At 38.4% G+C, this 24,622-nt stretch overlaps 1 protein-coding gene across 3 annotated transcripts in view; it reads left to right on the forward strand.

Annotated features, from left to right (window-relative positions):
- Positions 1 to 24,622, forward strand: part of nol8 (nucleolar protein 8) — a 122,025-nt gene that overhangs the window by 40,406 nt on the left and 56,997 nt on the right. For all 3 annotated transcript variants that reach the window (XM_051921421.1, XM_051921422.1, XM_051921423.1), the window contains exon 2: positions 3,838 to 4,024. In XM_051921421.1, the coding sequence (XP_051777381.1) occupies positions 3,886 to 4,024 (139 nt within the window). In that variant the 5' untranslated portion in view covers positions 3,838 to 3,885. The remainder of the gene's footprint in view (positions 1 to 3,837; positions 4,025 to 24,622) is intronic.

Consider the following 24,622-nt stretch of genomic DNA (forward strand, 5'->3'; position numbering starts at 1 on the left):
AGAGAAGGAGGTGAGCTGAGATCAGGAGGAGTTAGACTGCATTTTAACCACTGATTTTTTTTATGGATTTATATATGTACTTTTTTCATGGTCCAGCAAGCTTTCTTTTCAAATTCTTGTGCATGGCACGTTTACCCAAGATAACTCCCTCCTTGGGGGGTGTTTGAATATTTCATGCACAATGAGCACCACATACCATTTCTTTTTGACCATTACCCAATCAAAATCTTTAAACCATTGTTGGTTGATGCCGGTTAAGCAGTGCTTAGATTTATTAATTGGCAGAGTGTGTGGTGAAGAGATTTCCCACGATGGACCAGCCTCTACAATGTCTTTGTCTAAAACAAGGTTATTATAGTTTTGCCTTTTTATATTAGTTTTTATTTCTATATTTTTCTGACCTTACTTGGAAATTCAGTTTAGTTTTAGTTTTCCTTCATCGTATATTTTTAATTTTAGTTTAGTTTTTATTTAACAAAGATATTTCTATTTTATTTTTATATCTATTAGTTTCAGTTTTAGTAATTATGGCATGGAGCTCCTATGGAGTTTAGTTTTGTGTCACAATCAGAACTGTACACTTAATAGCTTGGATACGAGTTTAATGTTAGTGGAAGCTTACTACACTACATGGTTTACTATCTGGTTTTGTTTTTGTCTGATAAAAACAAGCATAATCAAAACTAGATACTGAATATGAACAATTTTGCACAATTTTATAATTTTTAAAATATTTTCTCATGAAAATCACAGGGGCTTAGGAAGAACAGGGCTCTTAGACTTGAGTCAGTGTGTAGACCCCACCTAGCTGTATTGAGGGAAACAAAGAACAACAAGCATGTAGTCTCTGTCCAATAGTTTCCAACTCAGGTACATACATGACGGGGTGTTCAACTCCGTTGACACTCTGGCTCAGCACGGCACTCAGGCCTGTGACCGAAGCATCGGTCTGGAGGATGAAAGGCAAAGAAAAGTTAGGAGCCTTCAGTGTCGGAGTTGACACAAAGGCTTGTTTTAAGTCACAAAATGCAGTTTACAATTTATTATCCCATACCACATAATTCGGGTTCCTCTTCCTTGTGAGGTTTGTCAAGGGTGGCGCTTTCCCGGAGAAACGGGGCACAAACTGGCGATAGTACCCCGCCAATCCAAGAAAGGCTTGGACCTACCTCTTGGTTTTTGGACACAGCCAATTTAAAACGTCATTGACTTTGGAACACTGTGGCCTTACAATACCCTGGCCCACCAGGTAGCCCAAATACTTGGCTTTGACCAACCCAAAGAAACACTTTTTTGAGTTAATTCGTAGACCAGCTTCTCCTAGTGCCATCAATATCGCTTGTACCTGCTGTAGGTGTTCCTTCCAGGTGCTGGAATAAATGACAACGTCCTCCAGGTAGGCAGCACAGTATGCGTTATTGGGACGGAGCACTTTGTCCACCAGACGTTGGAAAGTTGCAGGTACCCCATGTAATCCAAATGGAAGGACACAAAACTGCCAGTGTCCAGAAGGGGTACTAAACGCGATCTTTTCCTTCGCTCAATCCGTTAAGGGAACCTGCCAGTACCCCTTAGTCATATCAAGAGTAGTCAGAAATTTAGATTGTTCTAGCCACTCGAGGAGGTTGTCCACTTGTGGCATCGGATATGCGTCGAATTGGGAGACCTGGTTAAGCCTGCGGAAGTCATTGCAGAATCTTCAGATCCTGTCAGGCTTTCTGACCAATACGATACGATGGGACTGGACCAGGGAATATGACTTTCCTCTATTACACCTAGTTCCAGCATCCATTTGATCTCCAGCTCCACTTCTGCACGTTTTACCTCAGGAATCTGGTACGGGCGTTCTCAGATGATTACCCCAGGTTCTGTCACAATGTCATGCACAATCGGGGAGGTCTGTCCAGGGTTTTTACTCACTACCTCAGGGATAAATGAGACAACTGATTCCAGTTCTCGTCATTGACTGTTGGTCAAAATAGGGCCGAAGTTAAGGTCTGCTTTATGAGCAAAGAAAGAGCGGGGCTGGCCGAAGGAGGGATCAGGATCCCTGTCCTTCCACGGTTTCAGCAGGTTGACATGGTATACCCACTCACTTGGCCAACAATTTGGTTGTTTTACCAAATAATCAACAAGCCCTTTCGTCTCCTTGACTTCGTAAGAGCCTTGCCAATGTGCCAACAATAGTGTGAGGTAGGAATCAGTACCATGACACGATCTCCCGGTTGGAACTCTCAAAGAGACATGCCTTGGTCGTAACAACGGGCCTGGGCTGCTTTAACCTTTTCCAAGTGACGTTTTAATATAGGCCAGATTTTAGCGAACATATCGTGTAACTGCGTGATATACTCCAGTGTGTTAGTGGAAGGGAGGGGTGGACACTAGCACGTCCAGGTTCTTTTCTGGTCCTCCCGGGTAGGTAACTGCTCTTGATGTCTCTATTATTTCGATTAGGGAAGCCATGTTTTTAATTGGCTGTCCTCAGGCTGGCTGGACAAACTCACTGGGAAGTGCTCTGAACATTAATGCACAGGCTACTTGTTCCACGATCTGCCATGGGCTATTATGACCTGGCCGTAACCAGCAGCCGACTTTAGTCCATAATCTTATGGCCTGCGGAGCCAGGTTGAGTGCCTAGGCTAACTTTGCTGGATTTATGAACAAAGTGGACTTGCAAATGCATTCTGGAAACTGAAGTCTTACATATGTAGAGGACTTAATGTAATCTGATTAAGTGAAGCACATTACTTTTAACTCATTGCCCACCACACTGCCCAGTACACCAACCTTTTTAAAAATTTATTACGACAGTTACTTTTTGTTGATGTCTCAAATTATTGTTCTGTACAAAGTTTTCATATTTCATTATTTTCTATTAAAAAACTTAGTTGAGTTTGTAGATTAGCCAATTTTAAAACAGAGGATCATTCCGTGCAACTTCAACTATGAATTACTGCTTCAATTTCATTTTGACAGAGGTTACATCAACTTGTACAATTTGTATGCTTTCCTTATTTACTTGTCTGACAGCTGCTAATATTAATAGCTAGACACATAATTTATTTTAGGTGGCTTTCTTCTTTTATGGTCAATGGTGTGATTATATGTTAATCATTGTTCATTTTCTTTTTATAGTTGTTCTTTGTTGATACAGTGTAAGTTAGAATTTAGTGGGTAACTAAGATGTGTAATGTTTTTACTAAGGTTGAAAAAGTGTAGATTGTATTACTACTATCTTTTTGGCATCCCATTTGTTATTAAAAAATAATAATAAAATTAGTCACAGACCTTCCACAGCTATTAACAGCACATCAGTAATGCCATTTTCACATCACTTGAATGGGAATCTTCTGTGTGTGAAAGCTATTTGAGCCACTATAGGTCTATATGTGTTTTGTTTTTTAGTACATAACATTGTAAAGTGCTGTTAAAAACAGGTATTTAATGTAGTCTACTAACACATGTAATTAAATTACATGATCACGGTTATTTTTTAGTATGATTCATTGTGAAAATATTCAATGAACAAATTTGTAATACCTATAATTGACTCTTTGATTAAGTAACCAAGAAATGCAAAATGCTCCAACTTTCATATCAATTAATTTAATGCCCAAATGCACCTGCATGTAAAACCATGTGTACATTTCTCAACTTCTTATTGCACTTTGAAACAGTGTTAAAATATGGTTAAAAAGATTGTGGATTATAAATGTGTGCATTAACTATGTATGTGTGGTTATGCTTTTGAGAATTCTGAAATATATTTGGACAGAGGTGTCAATTTACCATTTTGTCACTTATGGTTATAATTGTATTGTTTTTGTTTTGTTTCAGTATGAAAAATCTCTATTGAATTCTTAATCAAGGTTTAAAGGAGCTAAAATGGACTTGAATAAAACTGTGAAGCGACTGTATGTGGGAGGATTGAATCACAGAGTCACTGAAAAGGAGCTGCAGCAGAGGTTTGGAAAGTTTGGTGATGTGTCTGACGTGCAGATCATTACAAGGAAAGATAACCATGGTAAAGTGTATAAGAATATTCAGCATTGTGGTTAGAGAGGGTTTGGGTAGGGAATGTCCTGTTTTTTCCTTAAATCCCCATTATCAATAGACTTTATTTTATTATCATATTTGAATAGATGTTAAATTGTACCTGTCACATATTTTGTCAGAACTGGTATGTGATGTCACAGATTTCACACTAGTTAGCATATTATACTACATTTGCATTTTATGAGTACAGTAATCCATACTCATATTTGTTTAAGTGGCAATACACAGGAGAGAAACATTTTTAAAATATTCTAAAGATTTCCACCACTCACTGTTTGTCCCTGTTTTGTAAAATTATGCGTCACCTAAGTATCACAGAGAATGTGGAAAACAGATTCATTTTTTGGACATTTTTTGTGAGTTTGAAAACAGTCCAAAATTTAATAAGTGCTGTTACTTCTGTCTTTCTTCAAACATGCAGTAGAACCTTTAGCCGATGCTGGAAGCTACCCATAATTCCCAAATGTGCCAAAATGGGGAAAAGATTGTTTCTAATAGAAAAATCACTCACTTGTTCTGCAGTCACAACAAGGCAGGAAAATGCAAAAGACATCAGATGACTATCACCAGAAGTCACTGCACATATCATATGACTCAATCTTCTGGGTTTCCACTTCTCAAGAAGTGAAACGGGAAAGAGAAACTTAAAATGATTCAGATAGTCTAATATTTTAATTTTTAACCCATGTCTGCTCTACTTTATTCACAATATACATTGGATTCACACTACTGTAAAACTTGGATTCTATTGTCTTTTAACACTAGAATTCCTGAAGCCTATAAAAACCACGTAATCCCGTCCAGCCTTAAATCCCTTCGCATATCTCCATCAGTGTCTTTTGTTTTATAAATGTGTCAATCAGAGCAAGCAGCCTGCTGTCCCATCCCCCACCTTGAAGGAGCTCAGTTCAGGCAAAAAGTTCTCCCAACTCAAGCCAAGGCTCCTTATCTGCGTGTGAGACCTGCAGTTATATAGGGTAAATAATACAGTACATCATTATTTGGAATACATGCATTTCGTGTGTGTTCCATGTCTACAAAGATTTGAGTAAGTGCAGGATGAAAGTAAATGTGAGAAATGCTGAACACATACCTAAAGCAGAAACTTTTTCCATGTTATACTAATACTGATGTGAAGTGTATAATGTGTGAAGACTTTAGTACAAATATCAAATAAACACATGCACTTTTATTCCAGAATATAACCAAAGGGGAAAAAAATCATTCGATTTACGTGTGGCTGTCAATGAGTTAAAAACTCAAGCTCAAATGTCAATTGACAGGGAGTTTACACATTTTATTGAATGGTCCATAGGTAAGAACTGCTGCCTTATAACCCGAAAGTCCCGGGTTCAAGACTGGGTGCTCTGCGTTTTGTGTAGTGAGCTGCTATTTTTATTATTATTTCTACAATATAATAAAAACATACATTTAATTAGAGTCTGTAATACCCGGTGTAAATTTTGGCTACTTGTAAAAGTTGGCGTTTGTTTTTCTATTTTATTCTCTCAGTGACGTTCACGTGGTACAACAAACTTGCCTCTCCCTCTCTGAGTTGATGGCATATATCTCCATTCTTTTCACAAGAGCAGCACTGTGGCTAATCCCTGGTCAGAATTGTTTGTTGTGGCGACAATCAAAGATATGATGTCCCGTGACAAGAAGAAGCCATTGATTTCAGTCTGTAACAGCCAGTGTAAAGTTTGGGCGCATACATGGCGTTGTCAGATCTAAACAAAATTCTACAAATCTATTGGCTTATACAAAAAAAACTCTAACTCTTTTAGGGCTGGTGTCGACTTTTGTCAACAGGAGGGGTTGAGGGCGCATGTCGACAAAACTCGACATCCAGGGGTAGAGGGCGACAATCAGCTGTTAATAGCGACATAACTCACTGTTACGTCACAGGCATTCCCTCTGTGCTTGGAGGAATGTTAGACTAATTGACTTGACATCTAATTCTTGCATGTGCGTGAGTTACGAAATGTAAACAAATATAAACAAAGGCAAGATGGCATTGACATCTCACGAAGGAGCGAAGCGAGTGCAGAAAAGAAAATACTCAGCAGGCAATGTTTTGCGTATTATCGCTGAGTTGAACTCTGATTTTTCAGAATCTGATTTTGTTGACAGTGACCAGGAGATCGAGGAGCTGGCAAGAGAGTGTGGAACTGGCATCAGCTGATCGGACACCAGCCGATGCCACCCAGCTGATCTGCTGCCAGCTTAGCATATTCGTGTAGCCGACATATCTACGGCAAGGTTCGTGTGGGAGGAATAACCAGACATTGATCCATGGGAGCCAAACTGGCTACCGGGCTTCACAAGACGGGCATGGCTGGTTGGACACAACAGATTACCAGCCGCTAGACTACTTCAGGCTACTCTCTCCTGATGCTGCTTTTCAGCTACTGTCAGATGAGACAAACAGTTATGCAGAGCAATTTTTTGAATCACGGGCTGCGCTTGCACCGCATTCTCGTTTCTCAAAGTGGAAACCCACAACAAAAGATGAGATGAAGGGCATTGTGACATTACAAATAGAGATGGGACTAGACTGGTGATATGACTTCAGGGAGCATTGTTCCAAACGTGCTTTGTCCTCTGGTGGCTTTGGACAGGTTATGCCACGTGATAGGTACGTGCTACTGCAAAGTTGTATTCACTTCTGTGATAACCAGAAGCAAATCCCAAGGGGTGAGCCAGGCTATAACCCCATGTATAAAGTTCAGCCCCTGCTTGACATTATGGAACCAACATATAAACAATTTTATCAGCCTGGCCGTGATTTGTCTGTGCGTGAATCTATGATAAAATAAAAGGGACACCTTTTTTTCTGACAATATATGCCAGACAAGCCCCCAAATCTATAGCAGGGTTATTCAATTACAAATTCATTTGGGACAGATTTTCAAACAAAGAAATTTAGTAGGGCCAGACATTTTCAGTGGCCAATATGCAACAGGTAATAACAAATTTTAAATAATACAATACAATACAGTTTATTTTTGTATAGCCCAAAATCACACAGGAAGTGCCGCAATGGGCTTTAACAGGCCCTGCCTCTTGACAGCCCCCCAGCCTTGACTCTCTATGAAGACAAGGAAAAACTCCCAAAAAAAAACCTTGTAGGGAAAAAATGGAAGAAACCTTGGGAAAGGCAGTTCAAAGAGAGACCCCTTTCCAGGTAGGTTGGGCGTGCAGTGGGTGTCAAAAGAAGGGGGTCAATACAATAAAATGCAGTTCACAGAACAGAGCAATTCCTCAATATAGTAAGAAATAAAAAATACAAATTTTAGAAGTACAGAGCAGAATTTAACAGTAGATGATATATCCCATGATAAGATTTGGATTTGTGTAGAGTCCTGGAGACCTCATCCTTCAAGCTGCCTCCCCCATTTGGCCATTCCACGGCTGAAACAGTGCTGGGCCAGCCAATCCGATGAAAGGACCCCTCTTTCCCACGATTCCTGCGATCCTCCATCTGGGATGACTTTTCCTTAGGCAGGCAACCAACATAAACCAACATAAATAAACGTATTGAAAAACAAGTAATGTTTATTCATTGATTCTCATTTAAATTTGGTCACATCTTGACACCGGCACATCAAAAAAGAAACAATAAAAAAGATATAACTGAACTCAATCTGAGGTAGTAATAATACTGTCTTTTCCACTTTTGAAATATAAAATAAACGTTTTGGTCATATCTGACCAAGGCATTTCTCAAAGTGTATGGAACCAAAAAAGTGTGCAGCATTACCAAAAATAATTGCTTTGCTAAATCAACAATGAAACAAACTATTAAGGTTTGATTATGCTGGTCAGTTAAAGGAAAAACTCAAAGCTATTTATTAATATCTATATCTTAATTGTTTTTCATCTATATCTTATTTTTTTCATACCTAGATGTCATTTGTAGACTGCTAATTCATACATTTGTTTTTGATTTTTATTTTTACTTTTTTTATTTTAGCAATTGACTACTGATTGGTATCACTACAGGTGAAATCTAATTCAATGCCTCGTGGCTTACAGATATTGATGTGTACTCTGATTAGTTGCGGGTATCATTTAACTCTATTCCGAATAGTTTCTTGATGAGTTTTTCTGCAGATTTTTATTTATTTATTTATTTTACATTTCTTATGTAAGTTTTTAGTGTGAAAGGTGTTTTTTGTGTGTATAAGGGATGTTGATGTGTAAAGCTTAATATATTTTGGTAATGTGTTTCTAATGTACTTTAAAGTTATAGTGCGTCATTGCCCATGTGTGAGTAATCCTTAATAAAGGAACAAGGCCACTTCCAAAACACGTAGGTAAAAGAAGTAAATGGAGTGACTTCTTCCACTACAGAAGGGGTGATATTGACCTTCGATTGATCTATATGTAGAGAATCAGTTGTCCTCTTTGGCTCATTTTGGGACTTGAGCTGTATAATATCTATATTTTGGTACATTGTGACAAGTCCTCCTTTCATAGCATTAACACATGTGGGGGATTTTTCTTTTGATTTCTTTGTTTTTGACAATGTAGTGATACTGCTTCCTTTTGATATTGTTACTTTTATTTATATTACCTTTTATTACTTTTATTGTGATATGTTTTGTATGGTGCGGGATTTAGAGTTTTTATTGTGAGGGTACTTTATGTGTGGTATATTTTTTTGATGAAGATATATGATGAGCTAGCAGTCCCCCTCAGCTCCGCCTGTGTAGTAGTGAAACAGGACATACTTCAAAAATCAATAAACAAACAGGTACAGGTAGTCCCCCAGGTAACGGACATTCGACCTACGACATACGAACGGGGCCGCAGTTGAGACGCATGCGCCTCAGTAACTGTCGCTCTGTCATCTTTGGCCTGCGGTGGCTGGAGGGGGGCGATTTCGCTGCTCGTGCACTGTAGTGTCCCACCGGTGACTACCGGCGGCAAGTGGTTTCACTGCCCGTCCACCACACATGGCTGCCCTGTTCGTTCTAGGTGCGCGGCTGGTAATGCTGCAAGCAGTGATCTGGTTGTGGCTGAACGGGGAGGCGGGGGATGGTTGGGGGTAGCATTGTAGTGTGCCTTGGATGGCTGCATGTTGAATGGGGGTGGTGGTGTTGTGTACACTACAGGCAGCATGCTGTAGTGGAGGTGACTGTGAGGTGGGCTGGTGATGAACCGCCCCTCGCTGCCCCCATTCATTCTCAATAGCAAGCCTGCTTCTACTGTTACGCACATAGCAGAAAGTTGTCTGTTGTCAGTACAGGGTGGTCCAGATCTAATTATGCAGATCCAGATCGTCTGGATGACTTTAATTTATTCAGGGACGATTCCAGTTCGGCACGAAGATGATTCTTCATGTCGTCAGTTCACACACTTCTCGATGGTCCAGGATTTTTTGGGTGATTTTCTATGTAATAAACTGAATAAGTTATAGCGTAATGAAAATTGCATAATTAGATCTGGACCACCCTATACATCAGACATGTTGACGATTGGTGCCTTCTTGCTGTGATAGCTGTACAGTGCTGTGCAGAAGAGCTCATCTTAACCTTTTGTCTTCACCCTTCAACAATGTCTCTGAAACACAAATCTGATGCAAGTGTTGGTGATATAGTAAAGAAGAGAAAAACCATCACCGTGGAAAATAAAGTAGAAATAATAAAAAGGTCAGAAAGCGGTGAAACTCCATCATTCATTGGCAGAGCACTTGGTTACAGTCGGTCAAAATTGCATTTGTTAAAATAATGTGCCTGTTCCGACTTACATACAAATTCAACTTAAGTACAAACCTATAGTCCCTATCTCGTACGTAACCCGGGGACTGCCTGTATCGCTAGCTAACAGAGTCAACGTACTTTCCAAAACTTGGCCAGAGGTAGACCGATTCAAATGGAAGCTGACGCATGAGTGAGGAAGGCCAAGCCCTGCTTCCCACTCCTGACGTCATTCTTTCTCCCCCCAATGACCCCCTCATCCCCCCCCCCCCCTTGGCCCACAGCATCTGCCTCCGATTATCAGATTAGCCGGAATAAATCGCTCATGCAAGCGAACTATGGTACTTTGCCCGATGACAGAACTCGCAAAATCAACCGGAATGTTCAAGCAAATTATAGGAAAAAACCCAATCTAAATCCGTTAAGTAGTTCTGTTGTGAAAAGCAGACAGACAGACAGACCATTGGATTTTATATAGAGAGAGATTTAGCACCCGGTGTATAGTGTTCTAATTGATTCTAATATCAATAAATATAATAATAATGATATAATCAAGATATAGATATTAATAATTGCACTGATGGGATGACACGGTGGCACAGTGGTAGCACTGCTGCTTCGCAGTAAGGAGACCTGGGTTCGCTTCCCGGGTCCTCCCTGTGTGGAGTTTGCATGTTCTCCCCGTGTCTGCGTGGGTTTCCTCTGGGTGCTCTGGTTTCCTCCCACAGTCCAAAGACATGCAGGTTAGGTGGACTGGCGATTCTAAATTGGCCCTAGTGTGTGTGCTTGGTGTGTGAGTGTGTGTGTCTTGCGGTGGGTTGGCGCTGTGCCTGGGTTTGGTTCCTGCCTTGTGCCCTGTTTTGGCTGGGATTGGGTCCAGCAGACTCCCGTAACCCTGTGTTCGGATTCAGCGGGTTAGAAGATGAATGGATGGATGGATAGATAATTGCACTGATTTTTTTTTTCCTTTAACTGACTAGCTTAATCAAACCTTAATAGTTCATTTCATTTTTAATTTAATAATACAGTATAGGCTGATAATAGTATTACACTTCTCTCTTACTGTGACATTAATATTCTAAGCGATCAATCTGACTGTAGTACTTACCTCAATGATGCTAGTAGTGTAAATAGAAAGATGGAACATTTTAATGTCAAGGTAAAAGCTGCAGTTGATATAGTGGCCCCTGAAAAGACTTTTAAGAAAACCTCCAGCACTATTATACCGTGAAAGACCCAAAGAATGTCTGATTGAAAGAGAACATGCCAGAGAGCTAAACGTAAATGAAGAAAAACTAAACTGACAGTCCACTATGAAATACTGAAAGGAAATATAACAGAATATAACAACGCAGTCTGCCTTGAGAGGCAGTCCTATTTCTCTAAAATTTTAAATAATGCTGCTAAGTAGAGAGTTTTATTCTCAATTATTGAACATCTTCTAAACCCACCTCATTCAATGCAATGCCTCCTAAAACGTACTAGTGAAACTTGTGAGGCTTTCGCTATATATATATATATTTTTTTTTTTTTTTACACAAAATAAGTGATATTAGAAATAATATAGTACATTCATCTAAAGTTAATCCAAATTAATCCCAGCATGCCCCTTTTTGTTAGATCTATTCTATTGAAACAATAAACTACCTGAGTAATTTCTTATCTGATGCTCTTCACCTGTGTTATTGACCTAGTACCAACAGACTTTTTTTTTTTTTTTAAAGAAGTCTCTGATGTCTTTATTAATAGTGCACTGATAGTGAATTTATCGCTAGATACAGGAGTCTTCCATGACTATCTAAAGATAACAGTTGTTAAACCCCTGCTGAAGTAAAATAATCTCAACTCCTCTGTCTTTGGCAACTTTACCAATTTCTAACCTGCCTTTCTTAAATACCATTCTAAAAAAACAGTAGTTAAGCAGCTAAATGATTACTTGCATAAACATTCTATACTTTACAAGTTTCAGTCAGATTTTAGAACAAATAGTATAGACACTGCACTGGTTAAATTAGTAAATGATTTGGGCTGCTCTAGCAACATCTTAAATTGGTTTCAGTTGTATTTAACAAGTAGAAAATTCTTTGTTAGTTGTGGTAACTGTACTTTGGATTATGTATATGGTGTACCAAAAGGATCTTTTTTGAGTCTGCTGCTCTTTCCAATTTATATGCTTCCATTAGGTCAGATTATCTCAAAATGCAAGGTGAGTTACTGCTACTGCTCTTAGCAGTAATTCCAGTTGGATAAGTATTAACCTTCTCAAACTAAATAAGGAGAAAACAGAAATCTTAGTTATTGGCAAACATAATTGATCAATTAAGCTTAAAAGTCAAGGAAAAGGTAAAGAATTTAGGGGTAATCATTGACTCTGACCTAAACTTTAAATCACATATTAACCGAATTACTAGGACTGCATTTTTTCACTTAAGCAATATAGCAAACGTTGGACCTCTTATAGCTTTACAAGACACTGAAAAATTAATTCACACTTATATTTTAGTCAATTGGATTACTGTAAAGCACTTCTAATAGGACTACCTAAGAATGCAATAACCAGAATCTTAACTAGGAAAAAATTCTGAACACATCTCACCAGTTTTAGCATAGTTACACTGGTTACATGTGTCATTTAGAACTGAATTTAAGCTACAATTCATGGTTTATAGACCCTTAAATAATTTTGCCCCTGTCTATATACAGTGATCCCTTGCTATATCGCGCTTCGCCTTTCGCAGCTTCACTCTATCACGGATTTTATATGTAAGCATATTTAAATATATATCGTAGATTTTTTGCTGGTTCGCGGATTTCTGAGGACAATGGGTCTTTTAATTTCTAGTACATGCTTCCTCAGTTGGTTTGCCCAGTTGATTTCATACAAGGGACGCTATTGTCAGATGGCTGAGAAGCTACCCAACTTACTTTTCTCTCTCTCTCTCTCTCTCTCTTGCGCTGACTTTCTCTGATCCTGACGTAGGGGGTGTGAGCAGGGGGGCTGTTCGCACACCTAGACGATACGGACGCTCGTCTAAAAATGCTGAAAGATTATCTTCACGTTGCTACCTTCTGTGCAGCTGCTTCGTGAAGCGACATGCTGCACGGTGCTCCGAATACTTAAAAGCTCGAAGGGCACGTATTGATTTTTGACTGTTTGCTTTTCTCTGTCTCTCGCTCTGTCTCTCTCTCTCTCTCTCTCCCTGCTCCTGACGGAGGGGGTGTGAGCTGCCGCCTTCAACAGCTTTGTACCGGCGGTGCTTCGCATACTTAAAAGCCAAACAGCCCTATTGATTTGTTTGCTTTTCTCTCTCTCTTTCTGACAGTCTGTGCTCCTGGTGCGCACTCCTTTGAAGAGGAAGATATGTTTGCATTCTTTTAATTGTGAGACAGAACTGTCATCTCTGTCTTGTCATGTAGCACAGTTTAAACTTTTGTAAAAGAGACAAATGTTTGTTTGCAGTGTTAGAATAACGTTCCTGTCTCTCTACAACCTCCTGTGTTTCTGCGCAAATCTGTGACCCAAGCATGACAATATAAAAATAACCATATAAACATATGGTTTCTACTTCGCGGATTTTCTTATTTCGCGGGTGGCTCTGGAACGCAACCCCCGCGATGGAGGAGGGATTACTGTATATATATATATATATATATATATATATATATATATATATATATATATATATATATATTAGTGCTGGGCGGCATACCGGTTCATACCGAAAACCGTTTTTTATTTTTTTTATGATATGGATTTTTCTTATACCGCAACACCGGTTTAAATTGCCTAAACGACGTTCGGAGCGTGGCGCAGCGGGAAACTGTAAAGTGGGGACCTTTTTAACTGCTACACCGCTAAACACAGATTTGTTGCACTAGGGCTCTTTTTCACTGCTACACCACCAAATAGTGGGCGGTAGCATAGGTATGCCGCGCGGTGAAAATGGACAGAGAGCCGAAAAAAAGGAGTCACGTCTGTCGCCTGGAGATGCTTTAGTTTTAAAAGGTTAGATGTGTAAATACTGTTTCTATACTACTGGATAATACTGCAAGCCAAGTTGTACTTGTTTTATTTGTTTTCAATACAGTGTAATGTACCTGGGTACTGTGTAATATTGTGACGACTTGTTGACTTTATTCTCGTACTTTGTCATTAAAGTAGAACATCGTAAACTAAACTTCATCGTAAAATGAATATTTAATTTACTAGATTTTCTCAAACCCCGTCATAAGTTATATAGCACATTAAATGCTTTGTGTTAAGTGTTCCCCGAGCTTCTTAAACTGACTTCCTCTGCACTAAGAGGAGGCACCGGCAGCGATCGCCGCACAGAATCCTTTCACATGATATTCATGCTCTCTGAACATTTAGAATGCCAAGATAAATACTTGATATAATTTTCATGGTGAAATGCATTAAAGCATGTATTAATCATGTGGGGGCACGGCGGCGTGGAGGTTGCACTGCTGCCTCGCAGCAAGGGTGTCCCAGGTGTACCCTGCCTTGCATTTGCATGTTTTTCTGGTGCGTTTACTCGGCGTGCTTCAGTTTCCTTTCAAAGTCATGTAGGATGTGGGGTTTTGTTATACTATATTGACCCTGCTAGTAGTGCTGGGCAGTATACCGGTTCATACCAAAAACCGTTTTTTATTTTTTTTATGATATGGATTTTTCTTATACCGCAACACCGGTTTAAATTGCCTAAACGACGTTCGGAACATGGCACAGCGGGAAACTGTTTAAGCCTTTTTCACTGCTACACCGCTAAACACAGATTTGTTGCACTAGGGCTCTTTTTCACTGCTACACCACCAAATAGTGGGCGGTAGCATAGGTATGCCGCGCAGTGAAAATGGACAGAGAGCATTCCGAAACTGAACTAAAAGTAAAGTTGAACATGTGATGAACAGAAGAACTTTTGCCGAAAAAAAGGAGTCACATCCGTCGCCTGGAGATACTTTAGTTTTAAAAGGTCAGATGTGTAAATACTGTTTCTATACTACTGGATAATACTGCAAGCCAAGTTGTACTTGTTTTTGTACTTGCTAGTGTATGTTTTGCTTGTATTCATTCTGTGATGTGCTATCGACCCGTTCAGAGATGGGCGCAACTCTGAATGGATGGCATAATTAAACATGTATAACGAAGATATTTTTAAAGTTCTGAACACTCCGTCGGCTAAGTTAATAACTAATTTTAATTTCACAAAGACGTTTATCGTGTGGTGATTGGTAATTATCGTGTGGTTTTGGTAGAGAGCAGGAATATCATGAAGTGAATGGATTCTGTGCGGTGATTGCTGCAGGCGCCTGCTCTTAGTGCAGAGGAAGTCAGTTTAAGAAGCATAGTGATTAACGACTGGGTCGGGGAACACTTAACACAAAGTATTTGATGTGCTGCATTAACTTGTGACGGAGTTTGAGAAAATCTAGTAAATTAAACATTGATTTTAGGATGAAGTTTAGTTTACAACATTCTACTTTATTCTCAGTTTATTTTATAATTAAAGTGGAAATGTTGACTTTAATCTTGACATAGTCAACATGTCGAATTTATTCTCGACATATAGTTTTTTTTCTTCCGTGTCCATATTTTTTTTTCTTCACAGTGGCCCTAATGCGCTTCCATAGGGCTATACCACAAACAGCATTATAAGTGCAAGTTGCAGTTTTTATTATTTATGTATATAGCTTAGCTTGAAGCAAGGTCCATATTAATGCAGTTTGCCTAAATGATGGTACAGTTGGTAAGATGTCATCACCAAGATTGCACTTGTTTTATTTTATTTTAATTTGGTGAATACTGTGTAATGCACCTGGGCTTGAAGCCTTGAAGTAATGGTGCAACTATCAGTAATACTATTATGTATTTTATTGTTATTATTTATTAGTTTAAATATTATGCAGTTTAATGATGGTAAAATTGTTTAAAAAGTCACTTTAACGTGTCTGTGGACAGAGGTTGTTAACATTAACAGAAAGTATAGTTGGTTTACAACAAATATTTACTATTTATTCCTTTTCTAAGACGTGTTCAGTGCAATCCAACTTTTGACAAACACCTCTGGATATTTTACTAAGTCTAAATGCCTCTTTGGATGGTTGAAAATATGTTGTCAAAATCATAGTTTAAGCTTTTGCAAAATTTGTTCAATTAAAGGTTCTATATTTTGACTGCATCTGTCATGCAATGTGATTCCTTCTCTTTAGTGCCACCCCCTTGAAAACTATCACTTTATGGGGCCATGCAAACCTGGATTAATACTTGTGTACACATTAAAATGTCTTTTTGTATGATGTACAATTCTCATAACAGTCTAATAGGTTATTCTTTGCCAGTCTACTGCAGTAATTGCAGTGGAAAATGTGGTTAACATCCACTCATGCATGGGGGAAAAAAATACCGTCTAATACCGTGAAACCGGCAGAATTTAGAAAAATACCATGATATAGAATTTTGGTCATACCGCCCACCTCTACCTGCTAGTGTGTGTTTTGCTTGTATTCATCCTGCGATGTACTGGCAACTCATTCAGGGATGGACACAACCCTGAATGGATGGCATAATTAAACATGTATAACGAAGATATTTTTAAAATTCTGAACACTCCGTGGGCTAAGTTTATAACTAGTTTTAATTTCACAAAGACATTTATCGTGTGGTGATTGCTTATGTGGAGAAAGAAAAAGGAAGGATAGAAATTGGGGTTTTGGTACGTCAGATAGAGACAGGAAGCGTGCAATAAAGAAAGCCTGCTCAGAATAACATCCATTGTTCTCTGTTTGTCTCTCCGACCACCAGATCACAAACCCAACATTTAAACAATATTTAAGTTAAACCTGTGCGATACCCATTCATACATCCAGTTTTTCGGAGCCTCGTCACACCTGCCATAAAGTTCTCTACACTGAACGTACACCAGGGACCCCTTACTGCGAGGGAGCAGCACTACCGCCACACTACTGTGCATGTTTAATACCTGCTTTAATGCATTTCATCATGAAAATGATATCAAGTATTTATCTTAGCATTCTAAATTTTCAGAGAGCAGGAATATCATACAGTGAATGGATTCTGTATGGTGATCGCTGTCTCCTCTTAGTGCGGAGGAAGTCAGTTTAAGAAGCGTAGTGATTAACAACTAGGTCGGGGAACACAACACAAAGCATTTAATGTGCTACATTAACTTATGACGGGGTTTGAGAAAATCTAGTAAATTAAACAATGATTTTAGGATGAAGTTTAGTTTACGACATTCTACTTTAATTATAAAGTAAACTATGAGAATAGAGTGGAAATGTCGACTTTAATCTCGACATAAACGGCGAGAATAAAGTGGAAATGTCGACTTTATTCTCGACGTATAGTTTTTTTTTTTCTTCCCTGTGTCTGTATTTTTTTTCTTCACCGTGGCCCTAATACGATTCCGTAGGGCTATACCACAAATACAATTATAAATGCAAGTTGCAGTTGTATTATTTATGTATATAGCTTAGCTTGAAGCAAGGTCCATATTAATGCAGTTTGCCTAAATGATAGTTCAGTTGTCATCACCAAAATTGCACTTGTTTTATTTTAATTTGGTGAATACTGTGTAATGCACCTGGGCTTTTGAAGCCTTGAAGTAATAGTGCAACTATCAGTAATAATACAATTATTTATTTTATTGTTATTATTTGTTTAAATATTATGCAGTTTAATGATGGTAAAGTTGTTTAAAAAGTCACTTTAACGTGTCAGTGGACAGAGATTGTTAACATTAACAGAAAGTGTAGTTGTTTTACAAAAAATATTTATTTATTCCTTTTCTAAGACATGTTCAGTGCAATACAACTTTTGACAAGCACTTCTGGATATTTTCCTAAGTCTAAATACCTCTTTGGACGGTTGAAAATATGTTGTCAAAATTATAATTTAAGTTTTTGCAAAATTTGTTAAATAAAAAGGTTCTATATTTTGCTTGCATCTGTCATGCAATGTGATTTCCTTCTCTTCATTAGTGCCACCCCCTTGAAAAGTATCACTTTATGGGGCAATGCAAACCTGTATTAATACTTGTGTGCACATTAAAATGTTTTTTTTGTACAATGTACAATGCTCTTGAAAGTGGAATAGGTTATTCTTAGCCAGTAATTGCAGTGGAAAATGTGTTTAACATCCACTCATGCATGGGAAAAAAAATACCGTCAAATACCGTGAAACCGGGATAATTTAGAAAAATACCATGATATAGAATTTTGGTCATACCAACCGCCCACCCCTAATATATATATATATATATATATATATATATATATATATATATATATATAATATACACCGTGGGGCAAAAAAGTATTTAGTCATCCACCAATTGTGCAAGTTCTCCCACTTAAAAAGATGAGAGAGGCCTGTAATTTTCATCATAGGTATACCTCAACTATGAGAGACAAAATGAGAAAAAAAATCCAGAAAATCACATTGTCTAATTTTAAAGAATTTATTTGCAAATTATGGTGGAAAATAAGTATTTGGTCACCTACAAACAAGCAAGATTGCTGGCTCTCACAGACCTGTAACTTCTTCTGTAAGAGGCTCCTCTGTCCTCCACTTGTTACCTGTATTAATGGCACCTGTTTGAACTCATTATCAATATAAAAGACACCTGTCCACAACCTCAAACAGTCACACTCCAAACTCCACTATGGCCAAGACCAAAGAGCTGTCAAAGGACACCAGAAACAAAATTGTAGACCTGCACCAGGCTGGGAAGACTGAATCTGCAATAGGTAAGCAGCTTGGTGTGAAGAAATCAACTGTGGGAGCAATTATTAGAAAATGGAAGACATACAAGACCACTGATAATCTCCCTCGATCTGGGGCTCCACGCAAGATCTCACCCCGTGGGGTGAAAATGATCACAAGAACGGTGAGCAAAAATCCCAGAACCACACGGGGTGACCTAGTGAATGACCTGCAGAGAGCTGGGACCAAGTAACAAAGGCTACCATCAGTAACACACTATGCCACCAGGGACTCAAATCCTACAGTTCCAGACGTGTCCCCCTGCTTAAGCCAGTACATGTACAGGCCCGTCTGAAGTTTGCTAGAGAGCATTTGGATGATCCAGAAGAGGATTGGGAGAATGTCATATGGTCAGATGAAAAAAGTCTGCTGAGTTGCATCCAAAGAACACCATACCTACTGTAAAGCTTGGGGGTGGAAATATCATGCTTTGGGGCTGTTTTTCTGCAAAGGGACCAGGACGACTGATCCGTGTAAAGGAAAGAATGAATGGGGCCATGTATCGTCAGATTTTGAGTGAAAACCTCCTTCCATCAGCAAGGGCATTGAAGATGAAACGTGGCTGGGTCTTTCAGCATGACAATGATCCCAAACACACCGCCCGGGTAACGAAGGAGTGTCTTCGTAAGAAGTATTTCAAGGTCCTGGAGTGGCCTAGCCAGTCTCCAGATCTCAACCCTATAGAAAATCTTTGGAGGGAGTTGAAAGTCCGTGTTGCCCAGCGACAGCCCCAAAACATCACTGCTCTAGAGGAGATCTGCATGGAGGAATGGGCCAAAATGCCAGCAACAGTGTGTGAAAACCTTGTGAAGACTTACAGAAAACATTTGACCTCTGTCATTGCCAACAAAGGATATATAACAAAGTATTGAGATGAACTTTTGTTATTGACCAAATACTTTTTTTCCACCATAATTTGCAAATAAATTCTTCAAAAATCAGACAACATGATTTTCTGGATTTTTTTTTTCTCATTTTGTCTCTCATAGTTGAGGTATACCTATGATGAAAATTACAGGCCTCTCTCATCTTTTTAAGTGGGAGAACTTGCACAATTGGTGGCTGACTAAATACTTTTTTGCCCCACTGTGTGTGTGTGTGTGTGTGTATGTATGTATGTATATGTATATATATATATATATATATATATATATATATATATATATATATATATATATATATATATATATATTGTGAGTTACGGAGCTGATCGCACCCCCAGAGAATACAGACGCCCCTGGGAATTCCCCTAAAAAGACATTGACAGACTACCCTCACATTCCTCCTGTCCTTTCTGGCCGGCTCTGTCGCGTAATATGTCTCTCGCGCGGTGCTCCGCCTTCTTAAAAAGCCTGTAGGGCTTCTTTCAGTTTGTTAAATTGATTGTTTGCTTCTCCTTATCTCTCTCTCAGACATTCTCTGCTCCTAGCGGAACTGTCATCTCTGACTTGTCATGGAGCACGTTTAAACTTTTGAAAAAAGACAAATGTTTGTTTGCAGTGCTTTGAATAAAGTTCCTTTTTTTCCTACAACCTCCTGTGTCTCTGTGCAAATCTGTGACCCAAGCGTGACAATATATACAGTATATTGGAATGCCTAGCCCCCTACATTCTGAGTTGCAACCTTAGATCTTCCAATGGAAGTCTGCTTGTAATTCCAAGAGCCAAGCTTAAACGAAGTGGTGTGGCAGCCTTTTGCTGCTAACCACCTAAAATCTGGAATGCTTTACTTATAGAAATTTGCCAGGCTAATACTGTGGAACATTTAAAAAAAACTATTACAATTTTTTTTATTATGGCTTTTTCATGGCTACATATTAGTGTATTCCTATTAGACTCTATGGGCATAAAAATATGATATTCTTCATGGTTCTACAATTTGTACTAATCCCCTGTATTCTCTGATGTCTTTTCCTGTTCTTCTGTGGTGCAGTTTTGTGCCACCACCACCTGCCCAAGTCACCATGCAGCCACCTATGATGACATAATGAAGGCGGGTATATCAGGTGAAGTAAGAAAAATAAGAGGACTGAGTTAGAAACAGGTAGGTAGGATGCCCAGTGAGGTCTGGGTGGTCTTTTTGGCCTTGGAACCCCTACAAATTTAGTTTTTTTTTTATTCTCCAGCCTAACTAAAGTGTTTTGTTGTTTTTCTGTCCATCCTACCATCTGAACATACCTTAACATTTTCTTGGTCGTCTTGTAAAGCACTTTGCTCCACATTGTTGTATGAAAATGTGCTATATAAATAAATGCTATTGTTATATGGGAACAAGCATTCCGAAATGATAAATGCGAAAGATTATTCAGAGCTTAATACTATTAAGAGTATACTGAAATTGATTGTAAAGGACACAAGTAACCAATGTAATGCTAAAACTGGTGAGATATGGTAAAAATTTCTTTTTCTGGTTAAAGTTCTTGCTGCTGCATTCTGAGCTAACTGCAACCGTTTGATGTCTTTCTTAGGTAGTCCTTTACAGTAATCTAAATGGCTAAATACAAAAGTTTAAATTAATTTTTCAGTATCTTGCAGTGTTATAATAGGTCTAACTTTTGCAATGTTTCTTAAAATAAAAAATTCAATTTTAGTAATATTGTTAATGTATGATTTGAATTTTAGGGCAGGGTCCATAATAACATCAAAATTCTTTATTTCTAATAATAATAATAATGCATTTTATTTATAGGGCACTTTACATTAGCAGTAAATCTCAAAGTGCTACATAAAAAGTGTAAACAAAGGCAAAGCAACATAAAAACAGAGATAAAGCAACAGTAATTATAGCATTCTTGTTAATAAGCTTTCCTAAATAGAAAAGTCTTTAGCTGTTTTTTAAAACAGCCCACAATCTGCTGTGTTCTTAGTCTCTCTGGTAGGGCATTCCAGAGTCGTGGAGCAGCAGCTGCAAAGGCTCGGTCACCCATTGTATGAAGTTTGGTCACAGGGGGGCAAAAGCGGTAGGTATTTGCAAAACGGAGGTTTCTTACAGTGGATTGTAGTATAAGGAGTTCCTTAAGATATTGTGTAGCATTTTATTGGATACACTGGTAAGTAAACAAAGTTTGTATTCAATACGGAGGTGGATAGGGAGTCAATGAAGTGACTGAAGGATTGGTGAAATGTGTTCATATTTCCGCACCCTCATCAGGATTCTTGCAGCACTATTTTCAATTTGTTGGAGCTTTAGATGGCTCTTGCTGGAGAGGAGGAGTGCATTACAATAATCCAGCCTGGATGAGATAGAGGCATGAACCAGTTTTTCAGCATCACAGAGGGAGAGGTAGGGACGGAGTTTGAAAGCAATTGAAAGAGCTTCAGTTTTAGGGTCACGTGTCGCAACTTCTGTAAAGGACTGTTGTTTGTTGAGCACATTTGGTTCATTGGGTTGAAGCAGTAAGCATGTGTGGTTGCCGATGGCGTGTTTTACACAGATGTTTGCGGGTAGAAAGCAAGAAAGTACCATGTGGAAATACTTTAATTACAGCGCAGATGATGATAAAAGCAAATGTAGCGTGCGAGAAGAAGAAAAGAGTCTCGGAATTTCAGTGCAGGACCAACTGATCAGTACTTAGTAGAAGTCCAGCACTTCTTCACCATGACTGCACTTCAGTACAGCGACATACGATCGGGGGAGGCATGAAAACCATCAAAATCGCTGAATTTGCACATATCCTGATCAAATACAAGGAAGAAATACGAGGTGCGTTAGTGAAGAGCGGGGCCTCTGGGTTGATGCATGCAATTGGTGCGTGCGTGTTGCTGCCTGTCTGTGTGTCGCCAAAATAATGTTTGCAGACACATTTATTATGCACCCTGACTTTCCACAGTCTGGCTGATATCTTTAATGAATGTGTGTGACGTATCTAGTCTTGCTGATCGGACATAAAACTGCAGTGAAAAGGCACAATGTAAGTTATAGAGTACCGTGCTGCACTGGAGGGGCCGGATGTGAACCCAACGGGTGCTTGATGCTGCCTTTCTTCTACGCAGACGCGCCAATAAGTTAGCGATATCAGAAAGTCAAGTGCACTGCAGCAGTCCGTTTATTTTTATTTTTTTTTCCAACTTTAAAATGGAAGATTAAGACTTTTAAAACTAAAGGAAAATGAGGAGGACTTTTACAAGAAAGTGACAGAGATTTTCATGGAGAAGGATAGGCACATGGACTTCATTTACAAATAAAGGTAAGACCATAAACGGTTTTCAAGTTTGTAAAAAATGGGATCAGACTAAGGAAAAAAATCCAATACCTGTATTTAAAGACTAAATTTTGACCTTAAATAAAATATTTGTTTGCTTTTCTTGTTACCCTTTTGTTGAACAGTCTGTATTAAAATTGATTAAAGCATAAGAATTAAAATCTTTTAAAAACAACTAAATATTTCAATTAAGGTCAAAATTGAAGTCCTTTTTTTTGTACACCACTCTATAATTTGTGTTGAATGAGTATAACTTGTGAAATTGCAACGGCAAATTTAGAACATATGAAGGGTTGTGGAGCAAATGCGCTCTCTCTGCTTTCTTTCGCCGCTATAAATGTAATGTTCTTTCTTAGCCAAATATGTGTGTAAAAAATGCTGATAATATACAGTATTAAACATAACCAGTAGTCCATGTGCACGCTGCCAGTCGAATAGTGAATAAGATATGGGTTCATATATTTGTAAATCTGATTCTGAAGGATTCAGTGCCTCACGAACCTCACTGCACATCACTGCTTCAATACTGGCAGCAGAAATCGTTAACATACAGTCTTGCGTCTTGCTGGTGCCCCTCATAGTGCCGAGGACCTTGTCTGTGCACCTGCATTACAGGTGCTCGTCAAGCAAATATTTTCACTGTGTGGCTATCTGTGCAATGGATGTTGTTGCAGCATGAACAAATGTCTCGAAATGCGTGCTTGTTTAAAGCTTAACGGCAACATGCTTGCACAGACTGGTTTCTTGGGTTGAAACATTTGATCTTGCTGACTGTACTCATTAGGCCACTTAATCTGTTTGCTCATTGATAGTCAAGCTGTGTTTAACTGCATTATGAACTGTGAGTGTTTTTTGTTGACTGAAACATAACTTGCATTGAAATATGTGTATGCCAGCATTTGTGGTCTTGCACCAGAAAAAAAAACTAAAATTGTACTAATATTATATAAAAAGCCCAGAACTAAATAACATAAAAACTAAAATTTCAAACACAGAACTAAATAAAAATAAAAATTGTTGACTCCACTGAAACCTAGAACGAAATAAAAATTAATTTTATAAAATAAAATAAAATCTAAAATTAATATCAGAACTGAAATATCATTTGCATTTGTTACATAATTGAATCAGTACATCGATACTGAACATGTATGCAACATTTGAAGAAATTCACTTTGGCAAAAGTGGGTTTAAAAACAGTTGCAAAATTTGACCCAGACAGACAGAGGAGTCAAGTTACATAAAATCGTTTATATATATATATATATATATATATATATATATATATATATATATATATATATATATATATATAAAAAAAAAAAATGTTGAACTAAGTGAGAGAGATCTTATCTGACATTAGAAGAGAGTACTCCACTTTCATTGCTTACAGGCAGTCCATGTGCATACAGGCATAGGAGTTCTAATATTGCTTAGCATAAAAAGGAGCTGCTTCCCACTTCATTTGTAATCCGACCATTACAGATTCTCTGTCAGTACTGGTACTAACCACATGCACATGTCCAAACTGGGATGTATTGTACAGTAATCCCTCCTCCATCGTGGGGGTTGCGTTCCAGAGCCACCCGCGAAATAAGAAAATCCGCGAAGTAGAAACCATATGTTTATATGGTTATTTTTATATTGTCATGCTTGGGTCACAGATTTGCGCAGAAACACAGGAGGTTGTAGAGAGACAGGAACGTTATTCAAACACTGCAAACAAACATTTGTCTCTTTTTCAAAAGTTTAAACTGTGCTCCATGACAAGACAGAGATGACAGTTCTGTCTCACAATTAAAAGAATGCAAACATATCTTCCTCTTCAAAGGAAACAGAGAGGAAAGCAAATCAATAGGGCTGTTTGTTTTTAAG

Source organism: Erpetoichthys calabaricus, chromosome 18 (genome assembly GCF_900747795.2).
Source record: "Erpetoichthys calabaricus chromosome 18, fErpCal1.3, whole genome shotgun sequence".
NCBI classification, from domain to species: domain Eukaryota; kingdom Metazoa; phylum Chordata; class Cladistia; order Polypteriformes; family Polypteridae; genus Erpetoichthys; species Erpetoichthys calabaricus.